This window comes from Protomyctophum bolini, assembly GCF_963924005.1.
Source record: "Protomyctophum bolini genome assembly, chromosome: 19".
In the NCBI taxonomy this organism is placed as follows: Eukaryota; Metazoa; Chordata; class Actinopteri; order Myctophiformes; family Myctophidae; genus Protomyctophum; species Protomyctophum bolini.
Genome location: NC_137880.1, coordinates 2,915,483 through 2,938,206, shown reverse-complemented (window position 1 = coordinate 2,938,206; position 22,724 = coordinate 2,915,483). Strand labels below are relative to the sequence as shown.

The 22,724-nt window shown below is 43.0% G+C and overlaps 1 protein-coding gene across 1 annotated transcript; it reads left to right on the top strand.

Annotated features, from left to right (window-relative positions):
• The first annotated feature begins 426 nt into the window (after positions 1-426).
• LOC308334117 (uncharacterized protein) lies at positions 427-15,358 on the top strand. The gene is made up of 13 exons (XM_080790704.1): positions 427-663; positions 4,781-5,119; positions 5,517-5,855; positions 6,400-6,507; positions 7,146-7,334; positions 7,930-8,256; positions 8,873-8,965; positions 9,586-10,235; positions 10,274-10,635; positions 11,175-11,348; positions 12,423-12,581; positions 12,870-12,919; positions 14,481-15,358. The coding sequence occupies exons 1-13, from the start codon at positions 534-536 to the stop codon at positions 15,071-15,073; spliced, it is 3,513 nt and encodes a 1,170-aa protein (XP_080646830.1). The 5' UTR covers positions 427-533; the 3' UTR covers positions 15,074-15,358.
• Positions 15,359-22,724: the final 7,366 nt, after the last annotated feature.

Genomic DNA, 22,724 nt, shown 5'->3' with positions numbered 1-22,724 from the left:
CAGATTTATTTGATTGTATATTAGTCTAGATCTATACTCTGTAAAATTAAGAAAGAATAACATGATGACACAGAGAGACGGTGACTTCTTAATTAAGTTAATTTACAAGGACATTCTATATAGCAGTTTCGTTTTATTAAATGTACATGTATGCCCGTGGATATACAGGGTGAATTTAACAATGATAAATTAATATGATAATACCTTTTATATAATCACCAACATGAATTATATGTTTGTTATTTAGCCTACAGCCAGGTAGAGTAGTGGGGCGAGATATGGAACAGAACAGGGGCCTGCATTACCAACTTGTCTTCCTCAGTTGTTGCGTTTGTGTGTGTGTATGTGTGTGTGTTTGTGTGTGTTTGTGGACGAACGGACGGACATTCCTCCATTCTTCTTTGGTTTTGTTGTGGGGGTCGGGACTCGGGAGTGAGTGGACATTCTTCTTTGGTTTTGTTGTGGGGGTCGGGACTCGGGAGTGAGACAGCGGACATTCTTTCTTGGTTCTCTGGGGCGTCGGGAGTGTAACGATGGCGTCTCTCTCTCTCTCGGTCACACTAGAGACGGGTTGTTGCTGTTGGACGATGAGGATGTATTTCTACGTGTTGGTGATGATACTGTGGAGCAGACCCAGCGGTTACTACACATTACCTGTGACAGGTAACGATACTGTATCCAACTTTATTTACACTCGACTCACTGTATCCAATTGTAGTCCTGACCTGGGCGCGTGCTACTATAGCTAACGGTAGCCTAAGATTTAGATTGTTTTTTTGATCGTAGATGAAGTTGATGGATTTTGACATGTTTTGTTTGTACACTGTAGAGATATTAGTCCGTAGTTTTCAATAAAGGAGTGTTTTAATCCAGGCTGTGGCCGATTTCTTTCGGAACTTCCCCAACAACGGCCGTTAGGGCCGTATAGTGGGGGAGGGAGCGAAACTGTGAAAGACGGAATTACGCTCAATGTAAACGGGAAGTAAACGAGGGGAGGGAAATGGCATTATGGCGTTTGGCCACAAACTGGATTAAACCACTTCTTTATTGAAAACTACAAACTAAAACATTGCACAAGCACCCCATATGCCTCTCTGACATTATAAACCACTTCTGTATTGAAAACTACGGACTAAAACATTTCACAATCGGACCATCAGTCTAAACTAATGCATTTTTATATTTAGCATTCGTAGATGTTGGAAGTGGGCTTTATTAAGTTAGTTTGCAGAATTACAGTACATTTCATGTACAACTCAATACAAAAACTGTCAACTGTGAGTGGACGCGCGACACCATAAACTTGGCATTACACTTGTGTCGTATCCGATGGAACCACATTGCATTAATACAGTCTAGATTATTGTTTTAAACTAAAAGTGTTCTCTTGCCTCATGCATGGGTGAGACTGAGAGAGCCAACAGGACAGACGCACAGTCACCATATTCACAGCTTGAACTCTATGGTAAATAGCTATAGGCCACTTTGATCTAGCAGCATTCTAGACCAGAGAGGTCTCCTCTCCTGTTGTTCTGTTGTCCCCTTAGATAGCATTTCTGTAGACTTAGATAGCATTTGACACAGACTTATAGCATGTTATGTAGACAGCACTATAATTGCATTGTATGTAGTCATAGTACAGATGTATAGCATAGTAGTATAGATGTATAGTTTCATTATATAGATATTCCACTGTTACTCTCTTAGCTTACGCATGTTTCATGATAAATGTTTTTTATGTGATGTATTCCCATGCTTTTTTGTTCTTGCTTAATGTAAGTCGCTCCTCTGGATTAAGAGCGTCTGTTAAATGCCTAAATTGTAACGTGTTCTTCCTGTGACCTGAAACACCCACCATGGAGAGAACTTTGACCCATTTGGTCAGGGTGTCGAATGACGGTCTGTTGTGTATTGGGCTTCCTCTTTATATATGTGGGCTATGGAGAGAGTAAAGCACTCTCTTCTGTTCATTTCATATACTTCAAAGTGGAGTTAATTTACTTCACTTGTTGACAATAGGGGCCACCATTTTCAATTCATCAAAACATTTAGAGACGTACGAATAATACACAACTGTAAAGTCAAAACAGGAAATCCTCATAGAGGAGGTAAAAAGGTAAAAATGCTGAAAAGGTCAGATTATTGACAAACTGCTAGGCTACACCTTTTCCTATACACTGACACGGAACAAGACAGGAACGCCCAAAAACGTCACCTCCGTTTTTTTTTTTAACCCTGGGCAGAATTTTCTATGGCTGCCAATGCAACTTTTTCCAATCCTTAAAGGAGAATTCCATACTAAAAGGCTTTCTTACCTTTCTTTGTAGTTGTTACGTCCCTATCAAAGAGGTCCAGGTGTTATTTTGTGCAAAAGCTCCTTATTGGCTATTTCCCCTACCATAAGCCCTAAATGAATTGCATTGAATTGAATGGGATGTATGGGGTGTTGTGCTAATTCGCTTATTTCCATCGCTCAAAATTATAATTTTTTTGTATATATCCTCTCTTCATAATGTAAATAATAACCCAAGCGCCACACTTTACTACTTATTTCGATGGAAATAAGCGAATTAGCACAACACCCCATACATCCCATTCAATTCATTTAGGGCTTATGGTAGGGGAAATAGCCAATAAGGAGCTTTTGCACAAAATAACACCATTACCTCTTTGATTGGGACGTAACAACTACAAAGAAAGGTAAGAAAGCCTTTTAGTATGGAATTCTCCTTTAATCACATACGGACAAACATCTATGCCGATAATATCTAACTTGCGGAGGTATAACGTGCCTTGTCCACGGGGCAACAGATCTATTCAACGTATGGCATTGCAAAATACGTTTGATAATCGCTACTCTGCGCAATATTGTTTTGGAAATGCCGCAAATTGCATTGCAGTGAACGAGAGCAAATCACAACTTACCCTGGGGGTGGTGACTCCGCCCTGAATACGCGTTTTCGTGTCAGTTAATTGGCCCATCCCCTCCCGGCCTCCACCCTGTCCCTCAGTTCCTAAAACAGAAAGTTAAATACACTATAGGCCATTTTGTGGTGGTTCCACTTAAAAATAGGCCGTTCATTTTTCTCCCATGAGATAAAAAAAAAAAAGTATATAAATTATTTAAGCTTAGAATCAAGTCATCCTGGATCGGTAAATCGTGACTATTTTTATTTTATTTTATTTTATTTTATTTTATTTTATTTTATTTTATTTTATTTTATTTTATTTTATTTTATTTTATTTTATACATACTCTTTGTTTAGCCGTTTTAAATTACTCTCCCACGTCACTTGTATAGCCCCCAAAAGTGACACTAATTGAGCACCATTTGAAAAGCTATGCCAGGGACCCCCATAAGACCCCCAGGGACCCCCATAAGACCCCCAGGGACCCCCATAAGAGAAGATTGTTAGGGCTCTATAGCAGTGATTCTCAAACCGCTTAATTTCAACGACCCTCCGTTTGACATGCATTAGTCTACGGACCCCCCATTTAAAAATAATTCCATACTAAAAGGCTTTCTTACCTTTCTTTGTAGTCGTTACGTCCCCATCAAAGAGGTCCAGGTGTTATTTTGTGCAAAAGCTCCTTATTGGCTATTTCCCCTACCATAAGCCCTCAATTAATTGCATTGAATTGAATGGGGTGTTGTGTTAATTCGCTTATTTCCATCGCTCAAATATTTTTTGTATATCCTCTCTTCATAATGTAAATAATAACCCAAGCGGCAACACTTTACTACTTGGAAATACGTGAATCAGCACAACACCCCATACATCCCATTCAATTCAATGCAATTCATTTAGGGCTTATGGTAGGGGAAATAGCCAATAAGGAGCTTTTGCACAAAATAACACCTGGACCTCTTTGATGGGGACGTAACAACTAAAAAGAAAGGTAAGAAAAAGGTAAGAAAGCCTTTTAGTATGGAATTCTCCTTTAAAGATTTCTATCTCTGGGACCCCCAATTTATATTGTAAAATCAATGTTAATTTAACTGAGAGTGTACAAATGGAACCATCCATTTGTACACTCTCAGAGTTACAGACCCTTAAGGGTCCATTTGGTTGTCAAGGACCCCCAGTTTGACATGCATTAGTCTACGGACCCCCATTGAATGGCATTTCTATCTCTGGGACCCCCAATTTATATTGTAAAATAAATGTTAATTTAACTGACCCGTCCATTTGTACACTCTCAGACTTACAGACCCATAAGGGTCCATTTGGTTCCATTTGTACACTATCATGGTTACAGACCCATAAGGGTCCATTTGTTTCCATTTGTACACTCAGAGTTTCAGACCCAAAAGGGTCCATTTGGTTCCTAACTATCATTTAGCTGGGGGTCCCCCTGGAACTGCCTCAAGGACCCCTGGGGGTCCCCGGACCCCACTTTGGGAACCACTGCTCTAGCTCACGTGACAGCATTGTGTTTTTAGGACTCCACCAGGTCAAAGGTCAACGGGTCCTCTCAACCTTTATTGTGTTTTTAGGACTCCACCAGGTCAACGGGTCCTCTCAACCTGTGTTGTGTTTTTAGGACTCCACCAGGTCAACGGGTCCTCTCAACCTGTGTTGTGTTTTTAGGACAACACCAGGTCAACGGGTCCTCTCAACCTGTGTTGTGTTTTTAGGACTCCACCAGGTCAACGGGTCCTCTCAACCTGTGTTGTGTTTTTAGGACAACACCAGGTCAACGGGTCCTCTCAACCTGTGCTGTGTTTTTAGGACAACACCAGGTCAACGGGTCCTCTCAACCTGTGCTGTGTTTTTAGGACAACACCAGGTCAACGGGTCCTCTCAACCTGTGCTGGCCAGACTGGGAGGCGAGGCCATCCTTCCGTGTCTCGTCGACCCTCCGCTCGACATGGAGAGACGGTCAGTGTTGTGGACCAGAGCTGACCTGAGCCCACCAAAAATTTACGATTTCCAAGATGGACGTCCCATTACCACCTCTGTGAACCTCGTGTACAAACAGAGGACGTCCCTGTTTCACGAGGAGCTGCAACACGGTAACGTCTCCCTGAAGCTGACCGAGGTGAGCTTCACGGACCAAGGGACCTACCGCTGTGACGTTCCACGAGTGGGCAGCAGTACCATCCAGCTCCTTGTTGGTAAGATTTAATGTTCATATTCATAACCATAACCAGTGTTGGGCCTTTTTTTGTTGTGTTTTTAGGACTCCACCACCAGGTCAACGGGTCCTCTCAACCTGTGTTGTGTTTTTAGGACGATACCAGGTCAACGGGTCCTCTCAACCTGTGTTGTGTTTTTAGGACTCCACCAGGTCAACGGGTCCTCTCAACCTGTGTTGTGTTTTTAGGACTCCACCAGGTCAACGGGTCCTCTCAACCTGTATTGTGTTTTTAGGACAACACCAGGTCAACGGGTCCTCTCAACCTGTGTTGTGTTTTTAGGACGACACCAGGTCAACGGGTCCTCTCAACCTGTGTTGTGTTTTCAGGACAACACCAGGTCAACGGGTCCTCTCAACCTGTCTTGTGTTTTTAGGACGACACCAGGTCAACGGGTCCTCTCAACCTGTGCTGGCCAGACTGGGAGGCGAGGCGATCCTTCCGTGTCACGTTCACCCTCCGGTCGACATGAAGAGCAGGTCAGTGTTTTGGACCAGAGCTGACATGGAGCCAAAAGACGTTTTCACTCTCCAAGACGGACGCACCGGGAATATACCCCTGCACCCGTCGTACGAACAGAGGACGTCCCTGATCCATGACAAGCTGTCTCGCGGTGACGTCTCGATGAGGCTGACCAGGGTGAGCTTCTCGGACGAAGGGAACTACAGCTGTTTCGTTCCACACATGGGCAGCATTATGATCCAGCTCCTTGTTGGTAAGATTACAGTATGACTACAGTACAGTAAGACTACAGTATGATCCAGCTCCTTTGAATGTTCATAATCATGACCACTGTTGGGCTTGTTATTACCCCTTTCAGTGTTTTAAGCATTATGTTATGCTTTAGCTTTTGAAAAATAGCAGATCTTGTAGGTCTGGTATTTTTGAAAAATCGTGAAAATGTGGCCCAAATGTTTGAATATATATATTCTTTCAGAGAGAACGTTTTTAACTCAAATCTTTGCTTCTGGGGGGGGGGGCTTGGGGGGGGGACTAATATATTAAAGTCTAACTCATGTTTATTAGGTGATGTAATGGTGATGTAAAACAAACGGTGCAAACACAAACATTAACAATAAAGAGACAATACGACGTAATGAGTTACATTATGACGTACATTTTCCGGCGTTTACAAGACAAACATGGAACTAAAGACAAACATTAAACCTCAAAGAAATAAGTGATATTTGAATGAAGTGGAACCACTGAATATAACTTTAACTGTTCAACTTGGCTGACCTATACGTGTCTCTCCACAGACCAAGAGGTGACGTACCTTCCACCACGAGGCAGAGGCATCCGTGTGGAACTGCAACCAGACATCAGCTCTGTTCCTAACGTCACCTTCATCCTGTGGATGCACGGAGGTAGGTAGAGAGAGAGAGAGAGAGAGAGAGAGAGGACTCCAGAGAAGAAGGGAAGATATAACCTCATTGTCAGCTCTGTAGCAGTGGCCGGCAAACTGTGTTCTTCTGGATCAGACTAGTGTAGAAACACAGGGAAGGTTACCGTATATTAGATTAGTCGATGGGTGGACTAGTGTAGAAACACAGGGAAGGTTGCCGTATATTAGATCAGTCGATGGGTGGACTAGTGTAGAAACACAGGGAAGGTTACTGTATATTAGATCAGTCGATGGGTGGACTAGTGTAGAAACACAGGGAAGGTTACCGTATATTAGATCAGTCGATGGGTGGACTAGTGTAGAAACACAGGGAAGGTTACCGTATATTAGATCAGTCGATGGGTGGACTAGTGTAGAAACACAGGGAAGGTTACCGTATATTAGATCAGTCGATGGGTGGCTCTTCTCTTCCAAGACAGATTTTGCTCTCTCATTAGAAGGCGGGTGTAAGTGCCTTCCAGCCGTTTCTCTAGTTTCTTTGAAAGTGTCCATGTCTCGGAGCCATAGAGTGTTTTACTTTATATGTTTTACTAAGCTAGGATGACCAGATAGAAACTGTAGGCAGGTATCAATAACCTTTGTTTTGTGGTCATTTAACAGCCAACCTAGCAGCAGACTGGGAACTGGGCTTTGGTGTGGATTTGTACGGGACGTTTAAAGACCGCACAACACTGGACAGACACACTGGACGGCTGGTCATGGACAACATGACCGTAGAAGACATGGGGCTGTATTCTGTGGCGATCAACCAAAGACCTCACCACAAGGTCTACGTGCTTAAAGAGATGAGTAAGTATGACTCGTCATTGTCTCCACCAGGCCGAAGGCATGGGGAGAGACCAGACTATGTTTTGCACTCCGTCCGTGTGTCCATCTGTTACCAGCTAATCTCCGGCACCGTTAATTCTTCATGTCTTCATTCTGTGTCCTCAACAGAGAGAGTCCCACATCCAGAGCTATCCATCGTGGCACCATGTGACTCATTCTGTCTCCTCAACAGAGAGAGTCCCACATCCAGAGCTATCCATCGTGACACCATGTGACTCATTCTGTCTCCTCAACAGAGAGAGTCCCACATCCAGAGCTATCCATCGTGACACCATGTGACTCATTCTGTCTCCTCAACAGAGAGAGTCCCACATCCAGAGCTATCCATCGTGGCACCATGTGACTCATTCTGTCTCCTCAACAGAGAGAGTCCCACATCCAGAGCTATCCATCGTGGCACCATGTGACTCATTCTGTCTCCTCAACAGAGAGAGTCCCACATCCAGAGCTATCCATCGTGACACCATGTGACTCATTCTGTCTCCTCAACAGAGAGAGTCCCACATCCAGAGCTATCCATCGTGGCACCATGTGACTCATTCTGTCTCCTCAACAGAGAAAGTCCCACATCCAGAGCTATCCATCGTGGCACCATGTGACTCCAACTCCAGCAGCTGCACGCTGCAGTGCAGCGTATTGGGAGACGTCAAGTCAGAGTCGGGCGAGGTCGTCTATCGGTGGAGGTTCCACGGAGAGAAATGGACTCCACCCAAACCCAACGAGACCAGGATCTACAGCGATGAGGAATGGATCGGGCCCGACTCCCGGACGGTGACGATCAGCAACGACGAGGAAGGGAGAAGAGTTAAAAGCATATCCTGTGCGATAAAGAACCGCTTCAGTGTGGAGCAGAGCGAGGCTGTAGACAACCCGCTTTACAAAGGTGTGTGTGTGTGTGTGTGTGTGTGTGTGTGTGTGTGTGTGTGTGTGTGTGTGTGTGTGTGTGTGTGCGTGCGTGTGCGCGCGCGCACGTGTGCGTGTGCAAGGGTTATAGTTCAGATTTTTAACCTTTACTTTATATCCCATAGCCTGGATGTATGTAATCCCATTGCCCAGGGGTTCTGTCCATCTCTCCGCCCATTTGCCTGCCATGCCAGTGGTTATCAAAGTGCGGTCCGGGGACCCCCAGGGGGTCCTTGAGGGGTTGCTAGGGGGGGGGGGGGGACCATAATTATTGGCTGGGCTTCAAACGGCCATAACTCCAGTTTGCAGCATGCTAAAGGTCCCAAACCTGATGGGTGGGTTGGTAGGAATTATTGTTTTATCAAAGTGGAAAGCCGTACGGACTTCCACTTTCATAAAACTAGAATTCCTACTTCCGGTTTGTCGGATTGACTTGAAACTCCTCCCACAACTCTATGAGGGGGGGTGGAGCTAGATGGTGCAACCAGGACGTGGATCTGTTCATTTCCTGTTTTACTAGGAAGCATTCGCAGGGGAATTAAAAAAAAAATCAGAGGTTTTCTTTTCTATTTATGTTTTCTATTTCTGTCTTTCAGGACCAACAGCCAGAGGATTAAGACCAGGGCTTATTGTTACTGTCTCCATGTACGCAGTAGCACTGGCAGCTTTATACGGGAACAAGAAACCTTGTGAGTCTTTCATTTATTTTTAACTAGATTTATTTACAATCTATATTGATATAAATCCATCCATCTCTGTGTCATTATGTGAAGACGAGAATGATCCTATAGTCAGTGTCTCCTCACTGACCAATCACTGCCTCTCATCTCACTGACCAATCACTGTCTCACATCTCACTGACCAATCACTGTCTCACATCTCACTGACCAATCACTGTCTCACATTTCAGCTCTGACAGAAGAAGAGAAGAAAAGACACAGAGCCGCCAAACTGAGAGGTGTGTGTGTGTGTGTGTGTGTGTGTGTGTGTGTGTGTGTCGAGAGACAAGGCTGTTAAACATAGAATTGCTTTGTTCGCTACAGGTCTGTTGAGGAGAACACCAGGATAGCGTCACATCACTGACTATGAAGAGCAGCTTCAACGCAACATGAACAACACATATCTGAGGGTAGATTTGGGCACACAGTCTGAGGTCGTGTTTGAAAATGTCTACGCTCCGCTCTACAATGTAGACATCGAAAGAACAGACATCCACAGCCACCATGACAGACAGATGGAGATGAAGAAGCCAGGAGAGGGAACCTTTCTGGACGAATCATAAGAACAGTGCTGACCGTTGGCTGTGCAGGGATTGGGAAAACGATCCTCGTACACAAATTTATGTTCGACTGGGCCAAGAAATGTTTCCCCCAAGACCTACACCTCGTGTTCCCGCTCAAGTTCCGCCAGTTAAATCTGCTCAAGGGACAGAAGTTTACTTTGGCACAGCTAATTCACAGCTGCATCGTGGAAACCAGATTTATTGAGGAAGACGTTCTTAATCTTATCTTCACTAAATTGCAGAAGTCAAGAAACTACAACGACGTTCCCTTCAAAGTCATGTTTGTTCTGGATGGTTATGATGAAAATAATTTCAAGTTTGATTTCAGCACAAAAATTGGCCTCATGAATGTCAACAACTCTTACCCAGTGAAAGATCTCCTTGTAAACCTCATCAAGGGAGAGCTCCTCCCCTTTGCTCGCATCTGGATAACCTCGCGACCTGTAGCAGCCAATCAGATCCCTAAGGAGTTTGTAACCAGGATGACAGAAGTAAGAGGGTTCATCAGCGATGACCAGAAGAAGGAGTTCTTCGAGAAGACGTTCAGTGATGAGAACCAGGCCAGATCAATCCTCTCACAGATCAAAGAATCAAAGATCCTCCTCACCATGTGTGAAATCCCAGTCTTCTGTTGGATCCTTGCTACCGTTGTGAAGAACATGGTGAAGAACATGGGGGTGACATTGTCCGCTTCCTTCATGGTCTCTCACTGCAGTCCAACCAGAGTCTGTTAGGAGGCCTGCTGGGTCAGACAGAGAACAGTCCAGAGGAGATCCAGAGAGTCATCGACAACCTGAAGGAGATGAATGATCGCCGTGCCTCTCCTGACAGATGTATCAACATCTTCCACTGTCTGATGGAGATGAACGACCCGTCAGTCAGTCGGGGGATCCAACAGTACCTGGAGTCAGAGAACAGCCCAGGGAAGAAACTCTCTGTGCCCCAGTGTTCAGCTCTGGCCTCCATGCTGCAGATGTCAGAGGAGGTTCTGGAGGAGTTGGACCTGCAGAAATACAACACATCAAAGGAGGGGCGACTGAGACTGGTCCCAGCTGTGAGGAACTGCAAAACAGCCAGGTTAGTAGTGTGGATGTTAACATGTTAGATCACTATATACTTCATTCATTCATTCATAGAGAGAGAGAGAGAGACCCTCACTTCATATTTTTATATAATGTATATATTACTATTGCAATCCAATTCAAGTGTGATTAGTTTATTTAGTGATATCAGGGTGATTTTGCCATGGCATGCGGTCGTACAGACTGTTCATCTGTTGACAGAACATTTCTTCACTTCACTGCCATAGAGTGGAACAGCAGCAGCGAGTTGGGATCGTTTTCATTATTTAATGTTTGTATTACAATCAAATGACAACAGTGGAAAGTTATGAGCAAATTTTAATTAAATATGTGTTACTCACTGCAGCTATTTGCTTAGCTAGAAAAGTATCCGAACACACACACACACACACACACACACACACACACACACACACACACACACACACACAAACACACACATTTCAAACAGCACCACAGGGAACCTCCTTGACAGTGAACATGGTCTATTCTGTTTTGATCATCTCTGATTTTACATTTAATCTGTAATTACAGACTTGTTGGCTGTGGCCTCGGAGAGAAACACGTTGAAGTTGTGGCTTCAGCTCTCAGCTCCAATCCGTCCCATTTGAGAGAACTGGACCTGAGTGGAAACGGCTTGAAGGATTCTGGACTGGATCTCATCTGTGCTGCACTGAAGAGCCCAAACTGTTGTCTGGAGACTCTCGGGTCAGATTCATTAAACATTTGTTATTGTGATGTGGATAAGTTCTGTTATAGTAAGTGATTATAATGTAGTTATGAGGGTGGTAGTATTTGAAGAGTGTGGGTGAGGTTAATATCATGGTAACTCACACTGACCATAATATTGATAAGATACAGTGACTGTACTGAGTGGTTCAATGTGTTTTGTTGTCAGAGTGTCATCCCCTAGTTTTGAATATTTATATTAACTTTTTCGCTGCTGCGTTCTACGTTTATAAAAGTAGCGAGGCTAACGGTACCTAAAGGTGCACGTACAGTATGTGCACAGACAACCGTATACTCCATAAATATGAAAGCGTAGTAGCACAGCTTACATTATAATTAACCCATTTTGTGGCGGGAACCTCTTTTGGTGTTTTAAACATTATGTTATAATTTAGTTATTGGAAAATAGCAGATCTACGAGCTCATTTTGCGCCACCGAGTGGCGCACTTCGAGCTTGTAGGTCTGCTATTTTAGAAAAATCGTTAATGTGGCGCAAATCATTGAATATATATATATATTTCAGAGTGAACATTTTTAACTAAAGTATTTGCTTCTGGGTGGTCCCTGGAACTACATATTTTGAGATGGGGGTCCGTGGCCCAATAGAGAGAATTCTGGGGGTCCTTGACTTGAAAAAGGTTTAGCACCACTGACATAGAAAAATGTTAGGATTTAGAAGCCTTTTTTTAAATCGACCTCAGTCCAAAATGGGCCAATAGCGTTTCTGTGCTCGCTCAGACTTGCTCAGACATCACCCTCCCTTGGGCTTGAAATACAATTAGCTCACCCTCCCTCTGTGTAGAATTAGAAAGGCATCACCCTCATTTTTCATATTACCCATATTTTCATCCAGGGCCCCCTTTTCATAAATGTCAAGTGTTCGCTTAGAACATGCCATTGTGATTCACATTGAATGTGATTCACATGCAATAATTCACATGTGAATCACATTCTCTCTCTCTCGCTCTCGCTCTCGCTCTCGCTCTCTCTCTCTCTCTCTCTCTCTCTCTCTCTCTCTCTCTCTCTCACATCTGGTTGTATTCTTCATTTAGACTGGAGAACTGCTTCTTGACAGGGAGATGCTGTGAAGTTCTGGCCTCAGCTCTAACTTCTAATCCCTCCCTCCATCTGAGAGAATTGGACCTGAGTCTCAACATGGTGAATGAGTCAGGAATGAAGATGCTGCTCTCTGCTGGGCTGGAGAATCTCAAGTGAGTAGACCCTGTTGTGGGGCCCGGTTTACAGCAGAACCTTTTACTATGTGTGGGTAAAGTTTGTGGGGCATCACCACTATTTTTTGTGATGATTGATGCATTGTTGTTCTACTTCCTACAGAGTGAAACACTGTAGTGTCAGCTAGTGTTGACGTTGTGTTAGACAGTCAGACATTGATGCATTGTTGTTCTACTTCCTACAGAGTGAAACACTGTAGTGTCAGCTAGTGGAGACGTTGTGTTAGACAGTCAGACATTGATGCATTGTTGTTCTACTTCCTACAGAGTGAAACATGGTGGAGAAGATCGGTTCAATCCTCATCTCATTCAAGGACGTGAGTATCTCTCACTATTGACATCTTATACAGAGTTTAACACCTACTGTATAGTTTAGTAGACTTCAGGGCTTTGTCAAGCACGCAGTCTGGCGTGCACACAGTGCATCTTCAGGCGTGTGCGTGTTGGTCAAACAAGGATTTCATACTCCTTAGTGACACGTTGCAGACAACTACAGCCTTGGCTGAGAGATAAAGCCAGTCAATAGAAATATGTGGGAGATCGGAATGACAGAAACACTCACTCACGTGTTCTCACTCACATATTTGAACGTGGGCCAGATATGGTAGGCCTGAGGCCTATATTGCTAGGCCTGAGGCCTACCATACCGGCCTGACCGCTCAATAAATGAATGCTGAATTAACTAGCTTGTTTTGGTAACTTTGACTTTGCACAATAGCCTCCCATTTAACCTCCTTGTCTAGTAGTCCGGCAGTCGAGGTTGACTGGTGGGAATATAGTCTTTTTTTATTGGCCTAAAATATTGTCTATATACAGTACATACATTAATGCATCCACTTGCTGACCGTCTGAAAGTATTGGGCTTTTTTATAGGGGTTTCTTGTGACCATTAACATCCTATGGCAGGAAAAGATGTCAAAGATGTCAAACTTTCATTATGTTTTAACCCATTCTGGGCGGGAACCCCTTTTGGTGTTTTAAAGCATCATGTTATACTTTAGCTATTGAAAAATAGCAGATCTACAAGCTCATAGCTTGTAGACCAAATATGTTGGTCCCTGGAACAACATATTTTCAGATGGGGGTCGGTGGCGAAATACATATATTATTGGGGGTCCTTGACATGGAAAAGGTTGAGCACCACTGACATAAAAACATGAGGTTTCTTCAGAAAACTGTCAGGATTTAGAAGACATTTGTAGAATCGTCCTCGGGTCTAAATGGGTTTAATCAGGCCTACATTTACCTTGCCGACATCACTTCGCCTCTGAGATTTAATGTAATAATATTTGGACTGCTGGACAGCTGACAGTAGGCTCTCTTCACCCTGTAAAACAATTCTCTGCGAATGGTTTTACTACTGCCACATGTGGACGGTGTGTGTAACTACAGAGGCTTTAGGGAATGGTTTTACTACTGCCCCATGTGGACGGTGTGTGTAACTACAGAGGCTTTAGGGAATGGTTTTACTACTGCCCCATGTGGACGGTGTGTGTAACTACAGAGGCTTTAGGGAATGGTTTTACTACTGCCCCATGTGGACGGTGTGTGTAACTACAGAGGCTTTAGGGAATGGTTTTACTACTGCCCCATGTGGACGGTGTGTGTAACTACAGAGGCTTTAGGGAATGGTTTTACTACTGCCCCATGTGGACGGTGTGTGTAACTACAGAGGCTTTAGGGAATGGTTTTACTACTGCCCCATGTGGACGCACCTATGCTTTCTATGGCAGGATCCACCGGGAGAATCTAGACGCAGCTGCGCGACATGAGGCTAATTAATTAGAGCGACAGAGAGGTGTGTGTGTGTGTGTGTGTGTGTGTGTGTCTGTCTCAATGAATGATGTACTTAATGGTTACTGTGTGTTTTCTCATCAGATTCCCAGCGTCTCTCACTGGACACAAACACAGCACACTGTGACCTCACTCTGTCTGAGGACAACAGGAAGGTCACACTGGTGGAGGGACAGAGTCATCAGTATCCTGATCACCCAGAGAGGTTTGATGGACTGTTTCCCCAGGTTCTGACTGCAGAGAGTGTGAGCGAACGCTGCTACTCTGAGGTAGAGTGCAGTGGATGGGTTCATATAGCAGGGACTGACAGAAGAATCAGCAGGAAAGGAGTTGGTGATGGCTGTGGGCTTGGATGGAATGGCATGTCATGGAGTCTGGAGTGTGATGATGACAGTTACTCTGTCAGACACAATAAGGAGTTGACTGCCCTCCCTGTCCGTCCCTCTAGACGCTCCATCAGAGCAGCAGTGGATGCTGACCGTGAGGTCAGGGAGGACGGGGTCTTCAGAGCAGCACTGTATGTAGACCGTCCCGCTGGGACTCTGTCCTTCTATGAGGTGTCCTCAGAGGACACTCTGACCCACCTGCACACCTTCCAGACCACGTCCACTGAACCCCTCTGCGTTGGGTTCTGGGCGTATCCTGGCGCCTCAGTGTTTCTGTGTGAGCAGAGATAGAGTCTCGATGTGAGCGAGGGTCACATCAGGTCGCCATGGTTACTCCACATGTCTGAGTGAGTCCAGGTTGTCATGGTTACCACCGTCGCCAGTACGCCTGACATCATGGACTTCATATTTGGTCATGAGTGACTCATCATGACATCATGGTGACATCACACTGATGATGTATATAAGAAGCACAGTGACAATCTGTCAATCAAACCTTGATGTGCTAAAGACCCCAAGATAGGGTTTGACCCCTGACCTCCAGATTGATAGTGTTTGACCTCCGACCCCATATTGATAGTGTTTGACCTCTGACCCCAGATTGATAGGGTTTGAACCCTGACCTCAGATTGATAGTGTTTGACCCCTGACCTCAGATTGATAGGGTTTGACCCCTGACCCCAGATTGATAGGGTTTGACCCCTGACCCCAGATTGATAGGGTTTGACCTCTGACCTCAGATTGATAGGGTTTGACCCCTGACCCCAGATTGATAGGGTTTGACCTCTGACCCCAGATTGATAGGGTTTGACCCCTGACCTCCAGCTGAACGTGGTTGGTATGAGATGATGTACGATGATAAGAGCGCCCCTCACTTCACACGGGTGTGATTTTTACTGTAGGCCTATGAACAGATGTTCCTGTTACAGGCTGGGCCAAAGGTGTATTTTATTGTATGGTGTATTTTATTTTAAAGTCACCGTACCAACTTTGTGGTGTTCTAAAACATGTTACTGTAAATGGCTCAGTGCCTAAATGATAAAACATGTTACTGTAAATGGCTCAGTGCCTAAATGATAAAACATGTAACTGTAAATGGCTCAGTGCCTAAATGATAAAACATGTTACTGTAAATGGCTCAGTGCCTAAATGATAAAACATGTTACTGTAAATGGCTCAGTGCCTAAATGATAAAACATGTTACTGTAAATGGCTCAGTGCCTAAATGATAAAACATGTTACTGTAAATGGCTCAGTGCCTAAATGATAAAACATGTTACTGTAAATGGCTCAGTGCCTAAATGATAAACTGTGAATTTAATAAACGGATTTTTGAAAGTCTGTCGTGGTTCTGTTGTCGTGTATTAATTATTCATAGTGTTGTCACATGGCGGTTTGGCCAAATGCGGGTGGTACCCATGTGGGTGGTCCCAATGTGGTCCGGGGACCACCGGTGGTCCTTGAGGGGGTTCCAGGTGGTCCCCATTTGGTCCGGGGACCCCCAGGGGTCCTTGAGGGGGTTCCAGGTGGTCCCCGGACCACGCAGCTAAATGATGGTGAGCTGGTAACCAAATGTATTAAAATATAAAATCCACTTTTAAAAACATAAAATCACACCTGTGTGAACCAAGTGGTGCAACTCCTCTCTCTCTCTCTCTCTGCTCCGTTAGATTAGCTTTATTATGGATCGCGCATGCGCGTTGCCGTCCACCTCCCGTTATACAGGCAGACTAAAAGCTGAATAACTCCTAATCTACGGAGCTCTCCATGGTTTGGTCCATTAGCGCGATGTTCGGAGGTTTTTGCTGATAATCCGGTGGTCTAGATGGAAACATTGGTGCTTTCTAGAGCAACGATGGCTATATTTTAGCTCGCTAGCATTGACGCTATTCATGTAGCAACAACATCCACACACGGGTGCGGGTGCACGCGCACACCAGTGGTGCAGGCGCACGCATGCGCACACCACTCGTGCTCATTGACCTACACAAACAGGTACATGGACATTGCTGGATGTAGAAGTGGTTGCACCACTTTAAAAACAGAGTAAAAAGCACCATTAGTTCATAGAGAGAGAGACAGATATTGCACAACAGTCTTTATAGCAGCATAATTATCTAAAAAAGGTTAAGGGATATATTATAATATTATAATATTATATAATATTGCACTTGTTCAAAAGTCTTCCAGGTGCCCGTTCGTACGGTCTTCGTTTCTTCTCCTCTTTAGATGGTCCTTGGTATGATGATGTCACACGCATGCCCTCTATTGGCATAAACATGTCATTGCAATCCGTTTTCATCCTGTTTTTTAATTCTGAAATTTCATGCTGAAAATAGCCGATCTACAAGCCCACAACGCGTCGCAGCGCGACTGCGCTTGTAGATGGGCTCTTTCCGTTCGGCTATATTGTCATATTGACGGCATCAAGGCCCGCCAAAATACATTTCAGTCGACTAAATCAACTGTAGATTTAGTCGACTAAAAATGTATGATGACTAAAATGTGACTAAAACTAAATTAAAACTATTCAAGAGACTATATAATTATGACTAAGAGTAAAATCACAGTTTGCTGCCAAAAACAACACTGATAGAATCAGAATCATTTTATTGAATAAAACTTAGAATGGAATAAAACTTGCATGCATAATTATGTAGGCCTATTATATAAGTTAATTGTATAAATCACCTTCAGTTATTTATCTTTCTATTCCTCACAAAAAACATGGCATATTCTGGATATAGTTTGAATGGCGATTTGCCAAAACAAAAAGTATTGTTTTTGGCAACAGGCTTATTATTGGTGACCCTCAGCTGCACCTATCAATGTCGGCTATATAACAATTATTTAAAGAGCTTTTAAGCGTCGCACGAAGCCAACTCTTGTCGTGACAAATCATGACCAAAAACACAACATTTTGGACCAAACAAAGAATTAGAAAGTAGAAAAAAACGGCAGGTTACAAGACATTTTTTTTTCCTTTTGTTTTTCTTCTTTATTTGTTTGGTCCAAAATATTGTGTGTCTTTTTCATATAATCAATTATGTCGATTGGTTCGATTAACGTGTGCACCCCTACAGCAAATAAAGCAGTCTCATGTATGAATTATGGTACAAACCAAAACTAAGAACATATCGTCTTATTAAAAATAATTATGGCCCTGATCCTTATGTTACACAAAATATATCCAAAAGTCAGAGATCTTTCTGTGCACAGCTGCATTCTGGGACCTTACCGTTAGCTTTAGAAACGGGTAGATTCATTTGGTACTGCTGAGGAGGACAGAGTCTGTCTAGTGTGTGATTTGAAAGAAATTGAAAATGAAATTCACTTTTTGTTTTACTGCCCATTATATGAAGAATTAAGACATGTATTATTTTGTAAAATGACATCCATCTGTGCTGACTTTTTCTGGTTGGAGGACTATGAAAAACTGGAGTTTTGTTTTAGGAAAGGTATTTTTGCTTTGGCAGACTTTTTATGCAGGGCGTGGGAAATAAGGCAGAATGTTTTGTTTGTGTAAAAGAAAATCTATCTATCTATCTATCTATCTATCTATCTATGGCCACTGGAGGGAGCTCTTCTCCCAGTGCTGTGGTTAAGTTTCAGAACTACAGACAGGCTGATTCCTCTTGCTCAGTCAGAACAGACAGCCGTGTGTGTGCGCGCGTGCGTGCGTGCGTGTACATTTAGGCCTATTTGAAAACTTGAGTTACTAGTTTCTTTGTAGATTTTGATTATTATTATTATTACAAAACATAAATGATCCACTCTACACATTTCGGACATTTAAAATTTGCCGATCTGCAAGCTCACAATATGTGTCGCAAATAATGCGACATCTTGCGAGCTTGTAGATTTGGAAGTGCGGAGTATCCTGACACACATATAGGGGTAAGTAGCAGAATAGATTTCTGGGGCTTTCTATTGTAAAATATCCCCCACATCATCACCGGAAAAACGCACAAAGAATGACAAAAAGCCATCGAATATGATTATTTCCCAGCACTTTAGAGTGAATATCACTGCCTCACTTGTACAAAACTGCCCATTTTCATAAGATGACCTCTCTAATGACCTCTCTATCTTGAACTGAAATTACTCTGGCCAAAAGTCTGCACTATACCTCAAATTCAAGAAGATTATACATTTTCAGTCAGTACTGCCTGCATGGCATTTTGTTAATACATTTTGGGACCTGATCCTTTGAAGAACCATATTCTTCTATTATCTATTCTAGAGTACCGGTATAGTGTTCACAAAATGCAGAAATGCACAGAAATCTATCATGGCTTATTACTGTTGAGAATAGATTACAGTCACGTATTCTTACGTTTTTCAGAAATGTATTAATGGACAAATAAAAACACAGTATTTCTTTGAACAGGTATATAGATGAACAGAACCATATGACTAGACAAGCCAGATCGGGTGTTTTGGTGGCACCTATAAACCAAGAACAAAATATTCTTAAATCTTCTATTATCTACAGAGCAGTAATAGGTTTGGAATGCACTACCAAAGTGTATAACCAATACTAATACAAAATTCATCTTTAAAATCAAGTTAAAAGAACACTTTATCGTAAACCATACTGCAGTAACCCTGGGAAGATAATAATTCAAATGTATAATGTGTTGAAAGTGATATTTTTGCTATGTTTTTCTTTGTTTTTTGTTTTATGTTTGTTATTTGTTATTTTATATTTTATTTTACTATTTTTTAGTTAGTGTTTGTAAACAATTGTAAGTGTTGCCTTTGTTAAATGTTAAATGTTTGTCTGTGTCGGACCCCAGGAAGACTAGCTTTTGTCAAGGCAAAAGCTAATGGGGATCCTTATAATAAAACAATAAACAATAAAACGTGACAACATGCACGCTTGGAAACCGAAGGAATTGTATTCAAAACATAATAGAGATGTTTTACAGATTTGAAAACACAAGTGAGAAGCCACAGACAGTCACATTTCCCCTGGCGGAGTGCAGTGCAATGCAGGTGGCTTTGGAGTTGGTAACTTTCATGAGTGAAAAAATAAATGAATGACATTTTCTACTTTCATTTCTGCCCTAAATGAGGCAGAAAATAAACATATGTTTAAAAAAAAAAATGAGGCAGAAAGAAACGGAGAGGGAAGTGAAACTGCAGCGCCCCTCACTTATGTCCCATCGCCCGGAGGGACAATCGGGCTGTGATTGGCATAGATATAAAATAAAGTCTAGATGGCTTAAGGCAGAGTTTCTGACGTCGTTCACCCGGCGGCCATCTTGCTTCGGGGTCTACAGTGCAGTATGTTTAATGGCAGCTCAAACAAAAACAGTCGTAACTCGCTCAAATCTTGACGGATTTACAAACGGGTTGGTTTATTACAAACGTTGTCAACGTGGCTACGATTCAGGATGCTTGGCGCGTGGAAGGAACACGTTATTCCAACCAGTTCCTTTCCCCTCCATCAGGCGCCCCGGCTGGCCAGGGGGAGGCAGTATAGAGACCAGGATTACTGCATGTCTTTTGTGAGGGTATACCTACCCACGTCGGTGAGTTTGACGTTTAATACACAATCAGATAGGACTTTTCTGTTTGGCTGTAATGTATGGGGTGTCTATGGGAAGTTGGACCTATGGTAGCACCTTGCTGGCAAGATGGAAGCCGCGTGTGCATATAAGGTCAACAGGTCCGACCAGGGGGGCAGTCAGAGAGTTAATGTTGACATACATGTTCTAAGTTATTTGTTGTACTTGTAAGTAACTTCGGAAAAAGTGCTAAAATACAAATAAATGCATTCTTATTATTAGTTTATTAGTTATTATCATTACTATCATTATTATTAGATCACTACCGTCCGGATCACTACAGCACCACCACGTCAGTTAATTGGTTGGGTCGCTGTTGACGTGACAACCAAACCATAGCAACCAAACCAAAAGTAGCCAATCCGAGCTCTTCTCCCGGGCGATGGGATGCTGCTGCTCTGACACACTCCGAGAGCAGGAGGGGATTTCCAGCCTCCTCCCCTCCCTCCCTGCCCCTCCCCTCCCCGCCCCTCCCCTCCCTCTCCTCTCCTTCTCTCCCACTTACAGGAGAAGAACTACTAAAACTACACCTCCTGAACCCTGTTTTGCTTTCGATCTGCGCACAAGAACAGAAACAGAGATATAACAACAGTAAACAAATAAACCATTTGGTTTATTGTATATTATTAAAACAAGACAAAGTACACTGCAAACAAGTATGGCAGGGAGGTAGAGCCGACACTCTTGGGACAACAACAACCTACCAACCAACCAACCAACAGTGCTGCAACAGAAACTCCACTCCACGCTGTCGCTGCTTGTTGTGACAGACAGACAGACAGACAGACAGACAGACAGACAGACAGACAGACAGACAGAAAGACAATCTGGAAGGACAAAATAGAGGTGAGAGGCTTACTCTGAAGTTGAATATGCCACTGATAATGGGGTAGTAACCATATTAATAGCAAACTGTAGTTATATTATTAAGTTATTCCATAATGCTTCTATATTATGAAGATCAATAGCAGCACAATGCACATTGGTTTCTAAACTGGGGCGAGAGAGATGATTGCACCATGTTCAGGTTTGGAACTATATTTCCTGTACTTACAGACAACTGTAACTGTACTTTCAGACACAAGAACCATCGCCTGGAAAGGAGATGACATTTTCTTTGACTTGGGACAATGTTCAGGTGAATTATTTTTTTGTCGGTCATATGAGATTGTAAATTAAATGATGAGTTTGATGGTTGGTGTCAAACGTCCTGCCCCAATATACAGAGTTACACTATGACTAACCAACAATTTCATCCTGTTCTCATGAAAAGCATTATACTTCATTAGGTATATAGTGCTGCATCATAAGACAATATAAATATCCACCAAGAAATTACTATAATAATAGAATTCATTTCAGATATATGTGCAAGAAAAGCATCATACAAGGAACAGTCCAGGTAATAAAGTGACGCTATGGGCACTTTCCTTCGCCCACCTCAACAAGGTGTCCTTCAGCCACCTTACTGGATCTGGAATGAAGGCAATGGAAGTGTCCCCTCACCACATCTTACCATCCACAGAGGTAGATGGCCTGTTACAGTTCTAGGAATAAGTAATGAATTTTAACAGGAACATATGTTGAATACAAATCTAAATCATTCCATTGTTACTCTCATGTAATCTCATGTGAATTTGAGTCTGCTGATATTCTGTTGCTTGTAGGATTACAGTGCCATCAAGCAACGGATGACTATTTTGGTCATGCGGGTGCTGGCAGACAACTTGACAGCCTTACAACCTGTCAAAAACAAAGTGATCCGTCATATTGACCATCTATATCATCATGAGATGTCCCAAAAAAGTGAACTAGTAAGCAACGTAACTCACATTATTCACTATAATTTGGAAGGTAAAAGACCAATAATATTTGTTGAAATGTTGTTCCATAAATTCCACCTAGGTGAACTTGGGTGTCATTGAATCAAACCCCAGTTCTCTCTCTGGATGCCTTGCACAAACATGTCCCCATTGTGGATGGCAAGCCATTCCCTGTCCTCTGTTGTGGAGATGGCTTGAGCATTGAAAGACACAAAACACAAGGGTCACCCATGACACCCCAGAAGAGAGACTTGAGGGGCTTGTTGAAGCTCCTCAAGACTTTCATAAAGAGATGATCCTTCTGCAGGTATACCAAATGCAATTTGGCATACAATTTGTATACAATCCATGTTATCACATCTGGTTTGCATCACATGTATACTATGCTTCTATGTTCTACACTACAGGATGACTTTAATCTTCTCTACCATGAGAAAAGCATGGCAGCACGTAGGCACTCTTGGCCAGATGAAAATTGCATTTGGCCACAGGTCCCTGAAAAAGGAGGTGAAGAAGAACTTCCAACATGCTGCAGACATGATGGTG